Below are 23,092 nucleotides of genomic sequence, written 5' to 3' on the forward strand. Positions count from 1 at the left end.
TTGGAGTGTGGGGAGGCCGCCGGTTGCCACCGGGAGGGAACCCACACAAACGCAGGGAGAACGTGCGAACTCCACACAGACAGCACCTGAGGTCCAGCACCCAGGGCCGAAACAGTGTGATGCAGCAGTGCTGACCACTGTCCCACATAAACGCTAAGCAGCTTACAGAGCGCCAAGTCAAAAGCAGCTTATAAAATAAAGGAAACTTCATGCATCAGTGCTGAGTGTTTGTTACTCAAAACAGTCATCACCCTCCTCGCTGCCACATGCTCTTGTTTATACAAAGCAGTCAAAAGGCATATTTGCATCACATACTCTCCTAAAAAGAACAATACAGTTGTCTTTTGAAGGGGCTTTTTTTTAAATCTACATCTGGCAACCAAATCAGTCTGGATAACCCTTTCCTACTGTCCCCAGAGATCCCACCTCTGCGAAACAGCACTATGAGACGACAGAGGGAAACCGAGAACTGCGCTCAGTCTCCTCTCAGTCGTGCAGTAATTCAAATCTCCACTGAGGAGCTGGAGGGGGGGGGAATCATTTCTCTTGCTGGCCGTTCCACCTTTGCGACGAGATAAAAACCCAACACCGTGTTCAATCACCGCGGCCTGACACCAAGGCACAGGGCAGCCTGACAAAGCACCGCTGCTGAATTAAACATGTTCCCCAACTCCCGGCAGCAGGGAGAGGTGGCCACAGGCCCCAGAGCGACAGGCGGAGGAGTTTCAGATCAAATCCGAAGACGCCCCGCTCAAGACGACAAAAAGGACAGATGAAAAAGCAGTTTGTGTGCACGTGGAATCTGGATCGCCCAATCAGCTCATTTCCTCACCTACGGAACTTCATTACGGCAAAAGACAGACCAGCGGAGCCAGTCTCTCGGTATCTCTAACATCCTAACACACCAGTCGTCCAATCCACTTTTCTCAAAGGACCTCAACAGAGCCCTTCACCGTAAAATCAACCGCCCGAGCAATTCAGCAGCCGATGGCTACGATCCACGCTGCGGCGGGCTGGCGCCAGGACCCAGACCAGGGGGGTAACGCCGTGCTCTTGGAAAGGCGATGCAGGGAGGGTGAGCCAGCCTGACAGAGGGAGTGTGCAGGACTTGGCCGGGGAGCAGATGGGCAGGGCGGGCGGGGTCTCTCGCGAGCAGGGGCGGTGTTGCGGAGCAGTCCCGGGGGTGTTCCAGACGGCTGTTCACCCAAGAGAAGGGCTGAACGGATCCGGTCCAGGTGTAAAGGGATCGATTCCCCCCTTCCCCGCTGCCTTAAGTCGCAGGCGATTTCAGCGGCGATGGAGGACTTGTGGACGCCCTAGGGTGCGCTAGATCGGGATGATCCGGCAGTCGCTCGGGAGCACCGGGCCCGTCCACTCCGTGACGGGACGGCGCCGCAGCCATCAAGTTCGCTCACGGCTCCATCCTGCCCGGCGCGTCCAGCGGAGAGGCCCGGGAAGGTGGGAGGCCGTCTCGGTGCTCCGTGCAGGAGCAGGCGGGAGCAGGCTCTCGGAGGGGAGGGGAATTAAACACACGATGAGGAAAGGGGGTCCCCCTCCGTCACACATCCGGGGACCCAGGAACCGGTTTTGCAGACGCACAAACACACACAAGCCTCTCGAGCTTAAATAAAAGAGGCTCTCTTGCACACACCAGCGGCATGCCTGGCCGCCCGGCCTACTAACACAGACCCAGCCTGCTCTCGTTTCCTCCATGTTGGTTTAATCGAGTATGGGGGGGTTACACAAGACGGCACAAGAGGAAAGCACATTCACAAGTACAGGAAGCCAGCGTGCTCCAGCCCCTCTTCCAGGCGCCTGTCCTGCACACGGCCCTCTGCAGCTCCAGGGAAGCCCCCCTTTGCAAGTGTTTCCCATGATCTTCCTCAAGGGGCGCCCCCCACCCCCACATACACACACACACTCCCCACCCTCCACCCCTCGGAGCTCGCGGAGGGGCGGGCCCATTAAGAAAAGAATTCCACGGATTTGAAAAAATAACACTTAATCTCGTTCCACGTGAGCACACGACACTTTTCGCACACAAAAAAAAATCATCATAAACCCCCAGCGATGCCACGTCAGCGGATTCGGCCACTAAAACTTCATTTTTAAGCCAATATACATACATATATATATATAAATGATACATATAAATAAGATTTTCGTTTTCGCACTCCAAAAAACAATCATCATCTCCAGCATTTATAAGCATGATCGCACTCGTGTATTTGTAGCGGCGGAGGTGTGATTAACGATGTGCAGGGGCCTTCACTGCGCGTCACTCCTGAGCAACAGAAGGGATCAGTCTCCTTCTTCCCAGCAGCCCCCAGAGCAGGCAGGTCATCGCGTCTTCCTCCATTTTCTCCCCCCCCCCCACCCAGTTTGTTTTTGGCGACAATGGAGACGAGTGATCGACAAGTGAAGGTCACCCCCTCTCCCCACCCCACATCCCCGATTCCAAACCCCCACCCCCCACAGACACACACGCACACACTTCCTCTGCGCAGAAAGAAGGCGAAAACGATGTCGGCCTCTTGCAAGAACGAGCATGATGGCACTGGAGCGGGGCGCTCTGGGATATCTCTGTGCGAGAGAACACAAAACAAAAACAGAGGGCAAGATTAGTTCATCTGGTGTACCGCCATTTCACAGTTATAACGAATCTGGCACAATTATAAATGCACCTATTGATACAGCAGGAGTGAAGAGAGTGAAGTGCCCTGCTCAAGAGTGAGAGCTGTGCCCCATTTGGGATTTGAACTGGCAATCTCATAATAACAGTGCCCACTACTGTGCCCACCAATTCGAGCACAGTGAGCTCAGGAAAGGTTCAGGCTTTCCCAAATTTCTTTACAGCAAATAAAACAGCATCCAACATTGTAATGCGGAGTCTGCCATCCTTGCGGCTGACATACATCGCCAGGAGGAGAATGTTTTAAAAGGAACGTAAAATAAATTAAAATGGATTTTTTGTTTGCCTAAAAACCCGAAATGTTACTGAACACACAGATCTGGGAGCAGGAAAAACAGCCATCGGACAGATCCTGAAAGGAAACTTGGAGCTCGGGAGCACAGATTCCTGAACAAACGGCTACAAAAATGAGCTGTGATTCTCTCAGCGCTGCTTCAGCAAAAAACAGCAAAGCAAGTACTGGCCCCCTGCGACTGAAACAAGGCCCCTTAATTATCATCAAGAGCAATAATTCCTGATTGTTAAATTATGCTGAGTTGACAATGACTCCAGCTTTCCGATAGCGCATTCATCCTGGAAACTGCTGAAAACAAAGAAAATTAGCAGCACAGGGGTGCAGATGATTATGCCTGCCATCGTATCTTTTAATTCAATATGGATTTACAGCAGGTGGCACAGCAGTCAGTGCTGGTGCCTCTCAGTTTGGGGGCTGGGTTCAGTTAACGATTGTGCATCCGTCTGTGCGGAGTCTGCATGTTCTCTCCTTATTCATGCAGGTTTTTCTCCGGGTAATCCTACTTCCCAAAGCCACTGCTTGCAACTCTCTGTAAATTGTCCCTGTGCTGTGTGTGTGGGCTCTGTAAATCAGGTGATGTCCCACCCAGGGTGTCTCAGAGCTGCTGCCCTGTACTTCCCAGACAGGACGATAAGTGGCTGTGTCCCATCCCGGACTGGATGGGGACACTGCTCTTCAGGGCTTCGCTGTTGTGGGTAAAGAGCAATGCTCTTTCTTTATTTCTATGTCAGCAATGGACGTAGCATTGTAACAGGAAATCAAAGACCTGAGCATTTTTCCCCCATGCAGCAGACAAACATCCTCCCAGATGAGAGGCAGTATATTTTACAGGCCTCGGGAGAGCAGATGGACAACTGGCTTCTCCCTCCCCTGTCAGCCGGCGTCAGCGTGGCAGGAGCGCAGTGAGACAGGCTGAATTATTTACGACCCAGTTGAATGGGCCTTTCAAAGGTGCCAAACGGCCCTTTTAACGTCCTGCTCAGCTCTCGGGGTCCGGCTTTGTGCAGCGCTTCTGAAACAGCAGCATCTGAAAGGAGGCCGTGCAGTGCAGAGGGGCTGGCGCAAACACACACTCACTCGCACGCGCCCTCGCACGCGCCCTCGCACGCTCACTCGCACGCGCACCGCAGAGAAGGAGAGGCTGTTAACAGCTGTGGCAATCAAAGCCCGTGTTCGTACTTTGACTAATCGATTAACGAAGGGATCAAAGTGACGACAACGCCACCGAAAGGTCCACAACGAAGATGAACAGGCTGGACAGTTTGGCACAAGAGCCTGAGACGTTTCTTCAAGGGCCAATGGATGATGGTCGGTTTCATTTCAGTTGAGCTCTTAGGGGTTAATCTGTATCCCTGTCTTTTCTCTCTCATCCGTCTCTTGACTGTGACTTTTTGTGAACCAAAGCTGCAGACAGTCTATAGCAGGGGATCCCAGCTCTGCTCCTTTAAATCCTACAGTCTTTTACATTTAAAACATTTGAATCTGGGAGGAAGGGCTAAATTGGCCCAATTAAACTTCAAACTGGATTGATTCAACACCCCTGTAGCTCATAAGCCCTGGATAACTTACAAAGCCATTTTTATACAGATACAGATGTCCAACCACATTTATGATCAGAGATCAAGGTGCAGTAACTATAGCATCTGTGTGTGTTTTAATACCTCTGACTGAAGTGTGCCTAAGAGTGCAAAGGGTTAACAGACAGGAATACCCAATAAATCTTGGCTGTATCTGTCAATGTGCCAGTGCATTCAATGCCAAATGCAGGAGTTTGAAGAGAATAACCACTTTCTTTCAGTCTTTTGCATTTAGGGCAATTTAGACAACAGAACACTTTAGAGCAATGCAGTCTATAGAGCAATATATGCAAGAAAAAAAATGTGAAGATAACATAGCAATTTCACTTTTCCTGCACTTCATTTCTGTCCTAAAACACAGTCATGCCATTAAATATTCTCTACGTTTTCTACGACTCCTAACCCTAACCCTAGCTAAGGGTTTGAGCAGGTTAGGGTTAGGGCTCAGATTTTCTTCCAAAAAGATTAATACAACCCTCTCCTCATTTATGAGGAAAATAAAGTTACTAGCATCAAAACATTATCTCCACAAAGACTAAGCAACCTTTCCACACCAAAGGCAACGTATCACCAATGGTAAAATTCAATTTTCGGAAAAATATTGTGTTGTTGGAAATTTCATGCTGAGTGGTGCTCTCAATGGACGTGGTTTCAGGGTTCAACAGGTTAAAGAGACTTAGAAAACCTGTTGGATTCCAGATCGCAAGGACCAGAACTGGAGAACACCGATCTAGACCTTAACAAGCGAGTACTGCCTGCACTCTACCCACCCTTCTGCCCCCTGGTGGACACTCACTGCAGCGCAGCCTTCACTATACCAGCCCGTCGTACAGAGAGAGGGCCTGGACAATGGACGGGTCAGCCTTGGAGCCCTCCTGGAACTCTTGCAGGGTCAGCTTACCGTCCGCGTTCTGCCAAGAAAACCAGAAAAGAGGCGTTTTCCGGCGGGCCAAACTCTCCACGATCAGCTGGTTGGAACAAGATGCGGTCCTGCTTCAAGCTATTTTTTTTAAGAACTCCATCAAGATTTGAGATTTTAAAAAAATTGTCAATGACTGCATTCCAGAATTAAGACTGAAGATCTGTATCTTAAACAACTGCTGCTTCACAGTCTCAGCTCTGTGTCGCCCTATTCTGAAACACCGCATCGCCGTCTGCAGCTGGGTGGCCGAAGAGCTGCATCTGTCCCGATCATGTGCCTGCCCTGATTTCTGGCTAAAAGACTCCCTTTCCGGGCATTCCTCTCTCCGAGAAAAACCAAGAGGAATCTATGGAGGGGGTTCCTCTGCTACATGTACTGAAGACTCACTCTTCCCATGTGCTCAGATAAAGGCCTCCGACCTCGGCAACCGCCAACTCAATGCACAGAAGGGAGGTGGCCCAAACACTTCAAGCTCGGCCTTGTGCAGGAGCTCAGCAGGTGTGAGCCTGGCCAGTAGCTGGGTGGGAGACTCCTGGGAAAGCTAAGGTTCCTGCTGGAAGAGGTGTTAGTGGGGCCAGCAGGGGGCGGTCACCCTGCGGTCTGTGTGGGTCCTAATGCCCCAGTATAGTGACGGGGACACTAGACTATAAACAGGCGCCGTCCTTTGGATGAGATGTTAAACCGAGGTCCTGACTCTCTGTGGCCATTAAATCCCAGGGTGTTTCTCGAAAAGAGTAGGGGTGTTACCCCGGTGTCCTGGTCAAATTTCTCATTGGTCTTTACCAATCATGGCCTCCAAATAACCCCCCTCTCTGAACTGGCTCCATCACTCTGCTCTCCTCCCCAGTGTGAGCTGGTGTGTGGGGAGCGTTCTGGCGCATCATCCAGGCGGGGCTGCACATCATCCATTACCTGTTAAGCGCTTTGAGTGGAGTGTCCAGAAAAGCGCGATATAAGTGTCAGGAATTATTACCTAAAAGTGCCAGAAGAGCTGGAGGCAAAACTAGACAAAGTCATTATTTTCATCAGCGTGGTTTGAAGACGGTCAGACCCGCGTACGTGCCACGCAAACTAAACCTGACGGCTCTGCGTCGCTCCTGCCTTTAGCTATTCCAGTGAGCAGGAAGGTGAACTGCTCCTTCACGAAGTGCCAAGCTCTTCGGGGAGCTGGGGGCGCTGAAAATAGATCAGCACACCTCCCTGGGCACGGGCCCGAGTCTGCCTGTCTGTGCCAGGGCTGAGAGCTCTCCGATTGGCTCTCCCCCCCCATCAGGAGAGAACGCCTCTATTACCGCCGTCTGACTCCGAAAGGAGACAGACTGCCGTCCTGAAAACCAAGAGGAGAAAGGAAAAATAAAAGAGGCCGGAGCTGTCTCTCCCGCCACCTTTCTGAGGGAAGAGATGCGCCGCGGGCACTGAGCGCGCGTGGCGGAGATGACGCTGGTCACGGACCCAGGCAGAAATGAAGGCATCAGAGCCGATCTCCTAACGTGAGACAAGGGTGGCATGAAATAAAGGCGCAGAGCCTCTTGAAGAGGGCGCACGGTCTGGACAATATGTGCAGCTGGAGTTTGGGGGCTGTGGTCAAGAGGAAATGCACCTCGAGAGAACCATCGTTCAGAGCGTCTGGCCATCATCACTGACCGCCACCACCGCGGGCTGCCTGCCTGCCCCTGCAGGAGCCGGCGGGATTGCACCGAGGGGGGCTGCAGCACGTTCAGCGCTGTGCCTGAAGACCCGCAAGCCACTGTGCAGGGCTGGGCCAGGCTGAGCTGAAGTGGGCCAGGCAGTGGGATGGCATTTACCTTGTCCATCATGGCAAAAATGCGGTCGACCCTTTTCTCCGGCGTGTTCTCTTCCTCGGGCAGCTCCACAGTGTTCCCCTGGAGAGAGGGAGAGAAATGCTCGCTTTTTTCTCTTTTTTTTGCTGTGTCCCCCCCCCGCCATACGCCGTGACCGGCCCCACGGAGATCTGTCCACCCAAAGGGCAGGAGTCCGGGAGAGACCTGGGAAACCTCGCACCCTCCAGGGACGAGAGGGCTAAAACTAAAGGATGCTCCCAGCTCAAATCCGAGCTCTGCCACCGACTCGCTGTGCATCAGCCTAAGCGAGCAGCTCGTTGAGCTCCACCCGTCAGATAAGGTGTAAAACTGCAGCCCTGCTCTTACTGACTGCAGAAGCAGTCACTGATGAACAGTCGTCCCTTGTCCCTGTTGCAAAGCACACTTTCCAGATCCTGCAGGTATATCAGTGGCACGAAGTCAGAGTAAATGTACTGACCTGGCACTGCAGGAGGTCTGTTTTGTTCACAGGACAGTGTAGGTTAAATGGACGCCAATTTTGAATTTTAGCATTTAATTTTTTTGGAATGGCAGGATGGTTTTAAGCCAAACTTCAACAGACAACTGCAATCACCTTCCTCCAACAAGCACGCAACGTTTCGATCCCTCAGGGCATGGTACTGCTGTTGGAGAACCAAACCACAAGGGAGAAACAAGGTCTCCAGCTCATACTCACCACCATCTGATAGATGGCGTCCACAATGTTTAACATCTCGTCTCGGGTGATGTAGCCATCGTTATCGAGGTCGTAAAGCTTAAAAGCCCCTAAAGCATCGAATAAAGGAAACAGAAGAAAGAAGAGTCATTTTCAGTTCAACTTGAGAAAACGTGGATATTAAAAATGAGAAAAGCCCTGGTCTTGGACTACAAGTCTTTTGATGAAGAGACCTGACTGGCATGCCTTTACAAACGGCCCTACTGCGCGGACAACTCGAAAGAAAAACTTGCCTCATTCCTCTCCTGCGCGTCACCTGTACGTCAAGTCTGGGTGAGGGGGTGTACGAGAGTGTGTGGGGGCGGGTTGTGCGTTGGATGAAAATTCCGGCTTGGGTTAAAACGAATCCTGGTGGACCTCATGCCTCCCCCACACCGCGGCGATCACATCACAGCGAGCTGCTCCAGCACGAGAGGAGCGCCTTAGTTCCCAGCAAAATTCCGAATCCACAACACGCTCTTCCAGGAGTGCACACATCTCCAGACGCTTTTTCGCCGACTGCGATAGCATGCAGATGGCTGGCGACGCTGGGTTAACACTAGAGATGTGTGGAGCACATCAGGGAGAGTGAGAGCAACGCGCTCTCCGGATTAATTCAGTTTAGCATATTGCAGCCAGGAGGGACTTACTGAAATCATGATTCAGACGGCATGATTGCTTTTAATCACTTGATTTCAGTAAGTATCTGTAGCTTGCGACCTATTTTGATTACCGAGGTAAAAAAAAAAGTCCTGGAAATACTGTTGAACGCATTTTTATCCCTAGCACCGAGTCATGAATTCAGAATCACTGAGAGGTTTGTTATTAATTCATTTTGTTACACAATGAATTTTGTAAGCAATTAATTAACTGGGTCCCTCAAGGACTTTATTGTTAAGAAAACACTCAGTTGCTATTTTAGGATCGTGCTGGTACTGATCGTAAGACGACTGGAATGGGTTGTACACGTGTGAAGTTGATTTAAAAGGACTTTTTAAAAGCTGCGCAAGGCATTAGTTTGAAAGGACTCATTTTTATCACATGCAAAACCGCCTCTCTGATAACCTTCTCTCTCTGGGATCTGTGGGTGCTCACCCATCTCTGGAATGAAACATTTTACAGGAGAATAATGAAAGTTTGAGCATGACTCACCCATGCACCAGAGACACTAAAGGAATTGGAAGCTGGTCAGAAAAAGTGAAGAAACAAAAACTAACGGGGAATTCGGCTTAGAGGAGCGTTCCCTGACCTGTTCTGACATCGATCGCCACCTGGAGGCGGAATTTGAAACATCGCTGCAGAGCGAAGGCGCTGCTCAGCTGCGCTTCCATCTCAACATCCCACCCCCGCCCGAGCTCCACGCGGGAACATGGCCGCACACAGCCAGGCGCGGCAGAGCTCTCGGATTTTTGAGAAGTCGGCATCGGCACGCTTCACCACTCTGCAGCTCACACCTGCCAGCTCCGCGGGAGCGAGCCTGGCCCGTACCTGGAGGGCAGACCTCCTGGGAAAACTAAGGCTTGTCCCGGAGGAGGTGTTAGTGGGGGCCAGTAGGGGGCGCTCTGCGTGGGTCCCGATGCGCCAGTGTAGTGAAGGGGACACTTTAAAACTGAGGTCCAGGTGCTCAGTGGTCCCGAAAAATCCCAGGGCCAGGCCGTTTCTCAAAAACAGTAAGGGTGGTACCCTTGTAACCTTGGCATCCTGGCCAAATTTCCCCCTGGTCTTTACCAAACATGGCCTCCTAATAATCCCCATCAGTGAACTGGCTCCATCGCTCTGCTCTCATCCCCACTGAGAGCTGGTGCGTGGGGAGCGGACTGGCGCACTCTGACTGCCAGGCAGATGGGGCTGCACATTGGTGGCGGCAGTGGGATTCCCCATTACCTGTAAAGCGCTTTGAGTGGAGTGTCCGGAAAAGCGCTATATAAAGTGTAAGGATTATTACTGAGGCAGGGCTACACAGAGCACAGCCTCCAGTGGTGCCCAGCCACAGACGGCCTCCAGAGAACAAGGCCCCTGTGGCAGAGCGGGGGGGTCGTGCAGACAAAGACAAGGACTCACATCTGAGCTTCTCGTCCAGCGTTCCACGCGAGGTGACCGACAGGGCCTGGATGAACTCCGAGAACTCGATGCGCCCGTCCTGCAGAGGGGGGAGACAGCAAGACGCCCGTCTGAGAGAACACCAGCCTGCGAGAGCCTACTACTCCAACCTTTACTCCAGTGCAGACACAGCAAACCACAGAGACACCACTGCAAGATCACAGTGCAGATTAGTAACCCACAGAACCCATTGTAAAAGCACAGTAACGTGTAGCAAACCACAGGGACACCTTATTATAGTCATACAAAGTCAAATAAATGTATGGTATGAGGCAGGTCCTCTTTTCAGGCCATCAGGGCCCATGGGGGAATGGGGGGGGAAGGGCCACCATCTTTCTCGACCATCCGACACTGGAGGTGGAGGTGATGTGGTCAGTATCACGCTCCGGCCAGCCTATTACCCCCAGAAGGATTAACCTCTGGTACTCAGTTGGAAAGCAGGCTGTGTGGACCGAGGAGAAGTCTGGAAGGGATTAGAGCAAGCTACATCGCTGGCCCCTACCTGGGATTGAACCCGGGACCTTCCAGTCAGGAGCTAGATGCCCTTGCCCTCTAAGCTACCACGGCTAATGCATGGTATTAGGCTAGTGAAAATGCAAAATACCATGCAGACTGACAGTGGAAAACCCTGTTGTTTAAACTGGGGCTTCTCAGGGTATTAATGACTGGGCAAGCAGCACGATCACTGTAACAGCTGAGGAGCCGGCTGCAGTGAAGCCACTTCCTGTAGTCTCATTCTGAAGCGCCCTCCCTCAAGGCCAACTGCTACCAGGGCAGAGGTCACCCAGTGGTCACCCGGCTGTCGCATCGCGCTGCGCGATAAGGACGCAGCGGACCTGCCAGACTAATGGACTCCTTCCCTTCGAAGAGATTACAGCTGTCTGCAGCCCAGACAGCACACGGGGGGAGAAACTGGCCTGCTGTCCCAAAGGAAGACAGCAAATCGCTTTGATGGTAAAAAAAGACCAGTCAGAGCGGAGAACTGACTTCCAGCCCACATGCAGAACACTGTCCTTTCTCTTGTCATATTCTCACAAGGTTCCTCTCTTGGGCTGACCGACGCAGGAGCTGTGAAAGTCTCCCTGGGGCCTGGTGTCACAGATCTGTGCCCGACTCCCACCTGACCTCACAGCGCAGAGATTCCTGCTAACGGCGTGCTGGCGTTATTGAGCGTGAGGCAGCAGGACCACAGGGACTGGAGACGCTCGGACAGGAACGACAGTAAATGGAAGCACAGTAAGGAAATGCTCGGGAATGACCTCCCAGAGCTCCCAAACTGGCTCCAATGAAAACAGCCTCTTTTGCATGTGGGGCTCCTAGCTCAAGTCAGCGCAACAGACACCCTGCGACACGCTGAGCACCTGTCGCAGGGACACTTCCTAATGCCCAGGGGCCACAGGAGCTGCTCAGAGGGCCGAGTCTTCAAAATACAGAGAGGCATAGAAAAATTGCAGATTCTAAATCTTAAATAAAGACTGACCGGTCTCTTTCTAATGCAATCTAACCAGGGAGGTGCAATTAACGTGCTAGTTTGGCAAACTGAGGTCCTGACTACCTGTTCGCTACTGTTAGCAAGAGTCCTGGCTAAATATCACTCTGGTCCAGAACCTGGTCCCCCTAAAAACTCCCCTTAATTCCCCCCCCTCCCATGTGCAAAGCACTCTGGGAACCAGATTTGCAAAAAATGCAGTTTATTATCCTTAACAAGACAAATGAATGAAGACAAGTGCAAACTGCACTGTGGTTCAGGTCTTTCCAGCAGCCAGGTGACCAACTTCAAACACCAGCCACCACGGATTACAAGCGCAGGATTAATGCAGAGATAATGGTCCCCCTGGTCATATTTAGATGTTTAAACTCCCATAAGAAGCAATGGCAAAGTCAGTGATATAGAACGGGACACAACACCTAGCATAAAGCAGAGCATGCTGAAGCTCCCACCAACGAGAAGCACTGGGCTAGAGCGACATACACACCCAGATCTGCATCTCGGAACCCAGCTCGCCCGAGTAAGGCTGCCCGTCCGCGCCTACCTTGTTCTCGTCGAAGACGTTGAAGACGAAAGTGGCGAACTTCGTGGGGTCGCCGAAGGGGAAGAACTGCTTGTAGATCTTCTGGAAGCCGGCCGCGTCCAGCTGCCCGCTGGGGCAGTCCTTGATGAAGCCCTTGTACCTGCGGGCAGAGGAGACGGCGGTCAGGCGGTCAGCAGCACCGGACCCGGGTTCGAGGAGGAAGAAAGAGAGGTCACAACAAAGGCGGAAAAAGTCGCAGATCTTGTGGAATTCACCTCTGCTTCTTCCTCTGTTAGCTACAGAGCACTGGTTAAGCACCTGCTAGCGCAATTTAATTAACTGCAGGACTTGCACCATGTCGGGCAGAGAAACCTGCTCCGGTATCACCAAGGACAAGCTGCCTGCCTCTAAATAATGCTTCTGGACCAATATCATCCCTCTTCGTCCGACTGCGGGCCTCCGTCTTGTCACTGGGATAATTTGTTACTGGGCAGGCACTGTTATCTAACCTATGTTGCGCCCAGCTCATTACTTTTGAAATGACCGTGTAATTGGAATTTTCCCCCCCCCCACGCGTCTCGACAAATACGTCTCCGTGCACAGCCCGTGATCCAGCCCCATGACAGGCGTGGGGGGGGGGAGAGACAGACAGGCAGGTTAGGATTGCTTTTGAAATTGAAAACCTGCTCACAGCCGAGCTGGGGGGGCAGCTAAGAGTTTTCCCAGCATTAAAAAAAAATCAATGGGCAAGTTAGCTGTCTTCTCCAAATTCACTCCATGGCACATTACTGTCACTGCGGGCGTGAGGGCTTTCGCACTCGGACAACGCGTTATATGTGTATGTGTGCTCCTGCAGGAGCAAATGCAGCATAAAACCCCTGAGCAAGCAGAAGGGCCGTTTTTGTAAAAAAAAAAAAAAAAGATTTAACGATACTTCAGATTCCTACGAGTTTGGCTCAGAGCCCATCCAAGCCAGCGCATCCCAGGACATTCTCCCTCTTTCCGGCTGCCGCTGAAATGTTTGGGGAGTCGGGTGCTGTGAGAGTGAAAAGGTTTGGCAAGAGATCCTGAAAAGCCACACAGGGCCCAACACAGCCTCTCCAGGACTCCAGCACTGGCTGATGATGGTCCTAAGGCTTCACTCTTAAAAGGCCTTGATTCCTGCCAGTTGGGTGAGGGTGGAGACAAGGATGAAAATGGCTTTCCGGGGGGCTGGATAGGCTCAGCGACCCAGCGGTGGCCATTATTTTAATCTTTATCGTTGCTTTCAAAGTTCCTGCTTCAAGCCAGAACCCAACCCTGAGCAAAGATACGAAAACCAGTCAAAAGAAATGATTAACTATTATTACAGATAGGAACAATTAATAGGTTTATTCCATGCTGAAAAGAGAAGAAAGAAAACACAACGTTTCGGCTGTGGAGCCTTCGATTAATTAATCCTAGATCTAGCTAGATCTGCACAGATAATATACAGGTCTAATACAGATCTAGTATTAATGCTAGATCTAGCTAGATCTGCACAGATAATATACAGGTCTAATACAGATCTAGTATTAATCCTAGATCTAGTTAGATCTGTACAGAGATGAAAAACTGATGTTAACAATGAGGAGCATCTGAAAATGAGTCAATTAGATCTGAGTGGTGATCTTCCCGGATGAAGAACGGGACACAACACCTTGCATAAAGCAGAGCACTGCACACAGGCTGTGGAGTTGACCTGGAGAAGCTGTGATCAGGTTTCTCAGTGACAGATCTCCGAATGACAACCTGGGGTTCCCCCTCCTCCAGACTGAGCTGTGCCAGTAGTAACAAAGAGGTTCTGATGGCAGAACACACCAGCGCAGGCTGGAGCTCATGACACGCATGCAGTATATCGTGACTGCTGATGGTGTCTCAGATACAGTACGTAAGAGCCTGGCACAGCGGGTTAGTTTCATTTCCATAAGCTTCCACTGGTGTGTTTTTCATTTACTGCAATTAAGGCCCAAAGGTTCAAGCACTGCGCGATACGAAATTAAGCAAAATTGCTATTGTTCAGGCAGGTAAACCTTTTGGAAATCCTAATCCAGCAATGACCCATTTTATGTATAATTCAGGTGCTATGACTCATTTTTAATTCATGATGTCCCTGCTGAGAAAATCTTTCTAAAACCCCCTTGCCTGAACCGAGCAGAGCTTTAAGCAGAAGGGAGAAGGGAGCTGTCATGTGAAAGGTAGCAGAGCTACTTGGCAGCGATGTCGATGGTTTCCCATCATTTCCCCTCTGAAACGACATCCTTAATGAAGCTTTAACGAGCGGGACAGGTCGGTCAATCATTTCTCGAGCCCTCGAAAGCAACTCTGGCCTTTTAAAAGTAAAACACATGAGCCCTTTGGGTCGTGCACAAAGCCCTGTGTTTCTGGCCCATGTGCACAGGGACCAGCTCCTGAAAGACGGGTCTCCCAGAAGCCTGGGACGAATGCACCAATCAGCCAATCGGAAAGGTTGTGCAGCCAGTGCAGCAGAAGGTGTCGACATGAGAGCGAAGGCCGATGTGGACGTCTGCTCGAGAGGCTCACCGGGAGGGGAAGGGAAGGGGTTAAGGGAGTAAAAAAAATCGGTTTTTGTGGAGCCAAACTTACACAACCAGTGCGGAGGAGGAGGAGGAGGAGGAGAGGACATAGAGAGGAGGAGGCATGCTTTAAAAACAGAGAAATCTTTGCTCATGTCTTCCAACCACTGAAGCCTCCCACAACTGCAGATTTTACAGAGCTCCTGCCCCCCAGCCCTATGCTGGAGAGTCCCCCCCATCCCCCATACACACACACACACACACACCTCATCGCTGGCCAAGAAGAGCAACGTGCAGCAACCCCACACACTGAAGTCCAAACAGTGCCCCCCAGCTCCTGCCTCTGGTGTACAGACAGCGTGGAGCTGAGCCTTCCAGGGCAACAGGCCGCTACTGGCAGCCACGCCCCCCTCCCCCCTGCCCAGGAACAGCCCCGGCTCCATGGCCTGACGAGGGGGGGGCACGGCCCCCTGTGCACCGTCTGCCCTGAAGCTCACACAGTTACAGCCAGCCCCCTGCCCCGAGCTCAGGGCTCAGCTGACTCTGGGCTCAGTGTTTGCAGCGGGCAGGGGGGCACACAAGGAGGTGCCAGGGCACTGCTGGAGCGAGGAGCTGGGAGAAGGCAGCCTGTCTCACTGAGACAAAAGCAAAGCCCCAGATGGAGAACCCCCCCACACCCCACTTCAAGAGCGACAGGCTCGGCCTTCTGTTCTGGAAACTGGGTGCTAAAAAAGACACGCTGGTACAAGGCCACTAGTTCGGCCCCGCTATCCTGTTTCAGACACTGTCCAGATCTAAACAGTGCGCCGACCACAAAAAGCTTAATTATAATTATAAAAATATATAAATATTTTTTTTACCTAGATAGAAACCTCCAGTTACCTTCCCTAATTCCACAGGTACAATGAAGCAGCCTTCCTGCAATTGTTAGCAGAAGAAAACTAAATGAAAGGTCTGGGTAGACTAGATACTTCATTACCTCAATTAATCAATTAAGCAACTGGCCGCTGATATGGAACAGAAACCCGACAGCAGGGGTCTGCTGGACCAAACCAATACAAGCTTATTTTAGAACACTCCGCTACAGTACATAATGGGTTATTTCACAGACGCTTCTATCCCAAGTGATTTACTGCTGCTGCAGTCGCTGACAGCAGAATCTCTGCCCTGCCTGCTTTTTTTTCCCCCTTTCTCTCTCAGACCCCGGAATCACAATCCTACGTGCAAGAGATTCGCTCGGCATTATGCTTCAAAGTCTTAAATAATCCCAGTCTGTCACATCACTGTCCTGTTACGGAACAGGGCTTGTATACACGTTTGAAAGACTGCAGGGAACCTGCCTTCTGGAACCCAGATGTCCTCAAATGAAAAAATGTCGGGGGCTGAATTCTGCCTCAATAAACCGCGGAGGCACAGGCAATAACTGCTGGACAGAGCACAAAGAGGCTCAGGAACTCCCTCGAACCTGGACCCTCCTGACAGAAATTAAGGGGAGACACCGCAGAGAGGGGAAGGCAAAGCCAGAGGAAAACCATGAGGTGAGCTGTCCAGGTCCTGGAAGGCTGGTGTGTGTCTGTGAGTTTTCACTCCTTCACAATCCAATCAGATCCTCCAGGCGGGGTCCTGGCTCTGGGACAATCCTGCTCCAATCAGATCTTCACTCCTTAACAATCCAGTCGGGCCTTTCAGGCAGAGTCTGGGCTCTGGGGCTGGAGGGGCAGTGTATCTGCAGAACTCCCGGGCCCGTTTAAAGCAGCAGCAGCAGCATTTGCAGAGCTCAAAGAAGAAGATAAATTGATCTAATCAAGCCTGTAATGAGCCGATGTGGGTCATTAAGAGCCGCGCTGAAATTAAGCCCTGCAGACACACCGGCCCCCCCAGGAACAGAGTTGGTATACACTTAGGGAAGAGTGCAAAAGCAGTGCATTTGCTGGTAAAGCTTTATTAAGAGCAGAGATAAAAAAAAACACTGCAATGGACAGGAGGCACAAATCGCTGCGACTTACCCTGCATGCAAATTAACAGAACCTAATCCCCCGAAAAAGGTGCACGACTTCAGAAATGGCAAACGGCAGGGAATGTCAAAACCCTGCGCTTTCCAAATCTGCAGAAAAGGCACAGAACACACTTCCGCATAATAATGTGGAGTGGAATGGACAGGGGGCTGAGGAGCCTGATTTATTTATCCCAGTAAGATCGTGGCGGCACCAGTGTTCTGTCTGAAGTGGGCAGCAGGCCTCCCGGGCTGCGACTTCATCGCGCCAGCTCGCAGGAATGAGGGGAGAAAGGAACGACTCTGCTGAAAGAGCCGAGTCCCAGATTCTGTCAGGCCGTCTCCTTTCCCAGTGGAACTGGGCGGACCTTCAGAACCCCAGGAAGGCGACAAGTGAGAGGAGGCGGAGCCCAGCCCAATCGCTAATTAGCAGTTAATTAATAATAATTGCTTATACTTATATAGCGCGTTTCTGGGCACTCCACTCAAAGTGCTGCACAGGTCATGGGGAATCCCACTGCCGCCACCAGTGTGCAGCCCCACCTGCGCCAGTGCGCTCCCCCCTCACCGGCTAACAGACCCAACAGTCAGGCGCGTCTTCGTCCCCGCAAGGGGGCAGCCAACGTGAATGAATCAAAGATACAATTGTTATCTGCGGGACTGTAGAGCAACGAGGGGATAAAATGTCCAATTAAGACGAAGCAGGACCAACCCAAGAAATATTCACTTTCAATGTGCTGGCTGAAGCCCAAGTCTCTGGTTTTCCCCATAGACGGGCGGTCTGCGTGGTCGATCTGCTTTTTGCCCGGCGTTGAGAGTGGAGCGGTCCGGCCCACCCCCCCCCAACCCCTCCCAGACGGGCCCACCGCAGCGCCCAAAACGCAGAGCCCAGCGATCCGAGCGGCTGAGCCTGGGGGGGGGTATGGGAGCCTGGAATAGCTCGGAGCAGAGTCCTGGGCAGGGAGTCAGCCGAGTGCGTGAGGGTGCCAGGAGCCCGCTCCTCCTCCCAGCTGCGCTGCAGACGTGGACAGAGGCAGGCTGTCAGCTGGCAGATGCTTCAGCGCAGCTTGCCTGCAGGTGGCTGGAGAGGGGGGGCATCGAGCTCGGCTGACTCACTGCTGCAGCAGTTTCAACGGCAACCAAGCTGCCGGTCCCTGCACCACCCACGCCGCGCGTTGGCGGCCCTCACACTCCCATACCCCATACTCCCATGAGACCATCTCGGGCGCTCCTGGGCACCCCGGCACCTGCTGGCACTTGTTCTAGCGGTGATCTCGGCTACATACATACCCCCAATTGAACCGATAACAGCCATCGCATCAACAGGGGCTTTTCGGTTTTGTTCAATCATTGAGCACGTTGGAGGTTTCTGCGACTTTTTATCCGTGGTGCTTCAAACATAATTCCAGCTTTTGAGTTGGAAAGAGAACTTGCAAGCAGGTTCCAATCGAGAAGCTTGGGACAATGTGCAAGACCTTGTTGAATGCGCCGGGCTTTAACACACTTCACTAGGTTCTTACTAAGGTGCGCTGCAGTAAGCCTTTCTCAGGCGCTATCACCAGCCTTTTCCCATGAGGAACACACAGCGACAATCCCTAATCCCTTCCAAATGGACCTGGAGAGAACATGCAAACTCCACGCATAACCAAGCGCCAGGAGCTGAACCCAGGGTCCCAGCAACCACGCTGGCCAGCCGATCTACTGGACAAACGCCAGGAATGATGAGAAAGAATTCAGAAAGCACTCACCATTGCTGCACCTCCTTCTCTGTAACTGCAAAGAGAGAGAAAAGGGGGAAACTCATTATTCACACCCCCGACCTCCTGTCAGTGCATTCAGGACGCCTCACTAAGAGAGACTCCCCTGGAGACAAGCCCCCCCCCCCCCCCCACCACATGGAGAAACAAAACCTGCTGTATCGATCAGCCTTTGTTTCAAAAGACCCTCATCAATCTTCTTCACTCAAACATTCACATTCTGCAGCAAAGGGTTCTTTCCCCCGAGGATATGTTTATTCTTTCCTAATTGTACTTTTCGAGGTTTTGATCAAGTATCACAGATGTTTATCTTGTTGTCATAGTCTGGAAAACACCCCAGGCCTTGGTGCTACTGCACCGAGTTTCCAAACACGTCACGGCCCGTAACATGAGCACAAGAAGTCGAACCCATGGGGTTTGCTGGGATTTCCCTCCCTGACCTCTACCGCCTAAGCAGATCGTTTCAGGTTTTCTATGATCTAATCAAGCACTTAACTGAATCCTTTCCTTCCAACTGCAGCGAGAATCAGGGTGTGCATTTCCCCCCAGAGGGGTAGAAAAGGGTTTCTCCCTTTTCATGAGACCAGAGCTGGGAGATACTAACCCATAGGGACTCAGGACAAGGCTTGACTGGACACCACACACTCACGGAGCAGAAGGAGTGGCTGTTTTGAGCCAGCGGAATTAAATTCTCAGCACCGGGCGGACGGCATACATAAAACCAAGTGTTAGAATCCACACAGGGCAGGAATACAAAGAGCACTACCCAAACACATCCGGGACAAAGAGTCCAGGGTCCTCCATCGTGATGCAGGACCATCAGGAAGAGTATTAGCTGGCTGGGTCGCTCTGGTGCGAATCACCCTCATACCTCTGGGAGATCAGATAACAGGGCGATTTATCTGCAAAGCATCTGGGAGCTCAGCTCGCACGAGCACAAGAGTGATCGGATTAAGGCATTAGGGTTACCTTATACCTTAAGGACTGACTGATTGATTTTAGGGTCTGATCTCAGGTCGTGGCGCCTCCCCCTCCAATTCTGACCCGGTTCTTCCAATGGGGTAGAAAGGATCCGATTCCCCGGAGGCTGGTCTGACAGTTTAAACACTGGGTCCCGTGCCAGCGATCGCTGGCTCTCCCTGTCCCTCCTTCCGAGGGCACACAGGAAGCCTGGCCAACCGGTCAGCTGGTGAGCGGAGCAGGGGTCAGGGCTCTGCACCGGCAGCTCTGATGGGGCCATCTTGTCATCCCCCTGAGCACTACGCTTCACTCCGACTGCTGCAGTACCTGCCCTGCTGTATAAGTGCATCCCAGCACAAGCTGCTTTGGATAACTGCCTCAAACAAACAGCCAGGATACCACTGACTCAGTATGACGTCATTTTCAGAACTCTGGCCGAGAGTGACCCTGTGCGACGCGTCTAATGCTCTCTCAGCAGGTCAGCGGATTTCCTTGCCTCGGCGTTGCTCCTGCCTGACCTCATCGCGGCCCTCGGGGTCAGTGCTGCGCACCAGCGCCGTGGAAGAGATGGGACAGGAGAGGCAGGAGCAAGCTGCGCTATCAGACTGGAGCAAATTGCCTTATTATCCGAAACGGCAGCAATCACAAGCTCTCCTGCATGTCTCCCCCGCCCCCCCCAATACAGGGTTACGCACAAAACGGCAAAATAGAAAAGCAATTTTCGCTATCAAAGCCTGACAACAGGTTAATAAAAAACACCCATCAATTTTCAGCACTCTCTTTATCTTTAGATGGCTGTGGTGAGCCTGGAGCCTAACTTGCACAGATATAGGGTCAAAGGCAGAACTGCACTGGACCCAAAGCAGGAAATGGACCGGGCCAATCCATCTGAGTAGCTTCACACCCTGGACTGCTGGAGGGAACTGGACCACCAGGAGAAAGTCCACATATTTGTGGGGAGAACATGCAAACTCCACACGGAACGCAGTTCAATACAGATGTAAGCCCTGAGCCTAGGAGCACTGAGGCAATAGCCAAAGCCAAACTGGACCCCTGAGAAATGCTGTCCAAGATCTGAGCTTCTAACTCGTCCACAACAACGAGTTTCAATCCGTTGGTTTATTTTTCAGGCACCCTGATAAAGTGCAACACTGGAGTTCAGGACAGACGATGGATACAAAACCGAAAAGCTGAAACAAACTTCAGAAAATGTCCTTACTGGTCATGCTTAAGTACAGGTTAAAGGTTTAGGTGGAAAATTACAGAAAAAACATACTGAAATGTGCACACCCGAGAGTCACAGGTTTGGGTCCGGATCAGATCATCACAAGCTTAGTGCGAACTAGGACGGGATGAGTCAGTCAGGGCTTGGATCTGGATGCGAGACAGCGCCACCTGTGGCCATCCAGTGACCTGCACTGCTGTCAGTGAGGAACACTTCCCGAACAAAGTGAGTAAAGCAGAAAAAAAAAATTGCAGTCTGTGCTAAAACTTTGCAGCAATATATATATATAGTTTTGTTTGGAGGAGAAAGTTTAGCAATTAAAAACTTTCCCAAGTTTTAATTCATGGCAAACACCTTTAATTGAGGTGTTAATATTGCACTCCTTATACGCTGTGTGAGAGTGGAATAGGAGGGGGTCTGGGCGATACTGAACGACGCAGGTGAATGTTATTTCTAAATTAGCACATCTCCGCGGTGCAGTCCTCATTCCTTCAGCTGTCTGGGCGCGAGAAGCGTTTGCCGGCGAACACACAGCGGGTGTGTGCGCGCGTGCCTGCGCGCGTTCAGAGCTCCAAGCCTCGCTTAGCAAAGAGCCGCAGCTTCCACACCCAGCAGATACCAGCTCAACGGTATCCTATTCGGGGGAACCTATCGGTCTCGCCGCGAGGACCTGAAGGCCACTTTGAAAATGTTTCAAATGTTATGAACCTAAGAACTCAAAGCGGCGAAAGAGCAGGTTTAACGAGGTGGCGCCGCGAGCTAATCTGCGGCTGAGCTCCCACACAAAGGACTGATAACCTTCACCGCCGGGGAAAAGGGAATCCGGTTCCTTTGCCAGTGCGAGCTCTTTGCTGAAGGCTCAGACGCCCGTCTTTTCAAGATCAAAGCATTTTCCCCTCCCTACAGCCCCGTTTTTGTCTTTTTTTGCACGGTAACCTGCTAGCCTTGGAGGACAATTTTATTAGGAAAAAAAAAAGGAGAGCAACAAGGGCTTGAAGCTCCTGGGCTGCTCTTCCTTCTGCATCTCCCTCCCTCTTCTTCCTCACGGCCCACCACACTGCTCCCTGCGCCGAGGGGGCTAAGGCCTTCGTCTCACCGGATATCTCCCAGGATGCTCTTCCTTTAGCCGCCACGGGTGGGACAGCAGTAGGCTGGAAGAGACAGAAGGGGGACCCATCTCCCTCCCTCCTTCGGCGGGTCGGGGAGAAAATCGTTTCTCGGCCCGACCCGAAAAACACAAGCAGCTCCCCGCAGACCAAGGAGATGAACCGCGGGCTGTGAAGCCAGCCCGGCCGCCCCTCGTCTTGTCCAGAGCACCAGGAGGTGCCGTTCCCCTCCGGTCGGTGCTGCCCAGTGGGTAGGCAGGCTCAACCCAGGACCCTGCAGGAACCAGGTCTTCTTTTCTGAAGCAGGGAATCACCTGGTCTCCTTCTCTCTCACCGCTTCAGGCTCAGCAGCGCGGGACAAACACGCGTTCAGACAGGAGCTGTTTATTCTCTCCTCAGGCTGCAGAAGTTAGCCATAATGCGTTCCGACTGCCCTACTTACCGGATAAACTTCTAAGCCGCGGGGGCTAAGCGTCAGCCGAATTAGGACTGTTCCCAGTTAATTCAGTTTAATTACCAACAGCTCTACGGTGGCAGCCTATTTTTTTGCATCAAACATCTTGACTGGCTGATGGAAACCCTTTGTGACATCTTGGGAATCCTGCTACCCTCATCATCACCCCCCACCCCTCCTTCAAGGGTCAACAACCCCCCCGCCCCCCATCCGGGGCAGGAGTGGAAAAGCAAACGCAGCCACAACAGATGTCCGGATCAGCCTGTGGACCTGCCAGTCCTCCTGGGGGTGGCGTGGGACAGTCGACAGCAGAAGCAAACTAGACCCGGCGAGGCATTTTCGCTGCGCATCCTGCAGAAGCCCACGTCCCATCCAGCGACTAGTAGAGATCGTGGGCTGTTAAAACCAAGAACAGGCCCCTTTACGCAGAGGGTTGAAGGAGTATGGAACGAGCCACCACCCTACCATTTTGTCAAAATGGTCTTACCGGGTTGTTAAAGCTTCCTTCGAAACGCACAGGCCACAGGAAATGAGCATGGAATGAAGAGGCTGCAATCAGAAGGGCCTCACACTCAGCAAATTGAGTTAGAGCTAGCGAGAGAGCTACATAGTGCAGTGTCTTCTTATCGAATGGACCCCAGCTATATGCTGCCCGGTTTATATGTTCTTTAAAAAACGGTTCTCCCCACAAAAATGCCGAAGGAACTGTTATTTTTTCTTTGTCTGCAGGCCTGCTTTCAGGATGCGGAAGACAAATATCCCAGAACACAGGTGCCGGCGGCTACGGAGGTCCCACAGATCACAGTATGATTCAGTAGAAACAGCCGCACTGGAAAAACCACTACAAAGGGGAGCCGGATTCAAACGCTGTCGCGTCAAGGCATCAAACAACCTGAGCACCAGGAACGC

The 23,092-nt window shown here is 51.9% G+C and overlaps 1 protein-coding gene across 4 annotated transcripts in view; it reads right to left on the bottom strand.

Annotated features, from left to right (window-relative positions):
* Positions 1 to 1,700: 1,700 nt before the first annotated feature.
* Positions 1,701 to 23,092, bottom strand: part of ncs1a (neuronal calcium sensor 1a) — a 33,916-nt gene continuing 12,524 nt past the window's right edge. For 3 of the 4 annotated variants that reach the window (XM_069183420.1, XM_069183418.1, XM_069183419.1), the window contains 7 exons: positions 18,430 to 18,454; positions 12,155 to 12,293; positions 10,083 to 10,161; positions 8,004 to 8,092; positions 7,292 to 7,369; positions 5,335 to 5,475; positions 1,701 to 2,583 (listed from right to left, as the gene is read on the bottom strand). In XM_069183420.1, coding sequence (XP_069039521.1) covers positions 5,377 to 5,475; positions 7,292 to 7,369; positions 8,004 to 8,092; positions 10,083 to 10,161; positions 12,155 to 12,293; positions 18,430 to 18,454 — 509 coding nt within the window. In that variant the 3' untranslated portion in view covers positions 1,701 to 2,583; positions 5,335 to 5,376. The remainder of the gene's footprint in view (positions 2,584 to 5,334; positions 5,476 to 7,291; positions 7,370 to 8,003; positions 8,093 to 10,082; positions 10,162 to 12,154; positions 12,294 to 18,429; positions 18,455 to 23,092) is intronic. The other variant, XM_069183421.1, reaches the window with a different exon arrangement.

This window comes from Lepisosteus oculatus, chromosome 24, assembly GCF_040954835.1.
Source record: "Lepisosteus oculatus isolate fLepOcu1 chromosome 24, fLepOcu1.hap2, whole genome shotgun sequence".
Lineage (NCBI taxonomy): Eukaryota > Metazoa > Chordata > Actinopteri > Semionotiformes > Lepisosteidae > Lepisosteus > Lepisosteus oculatus.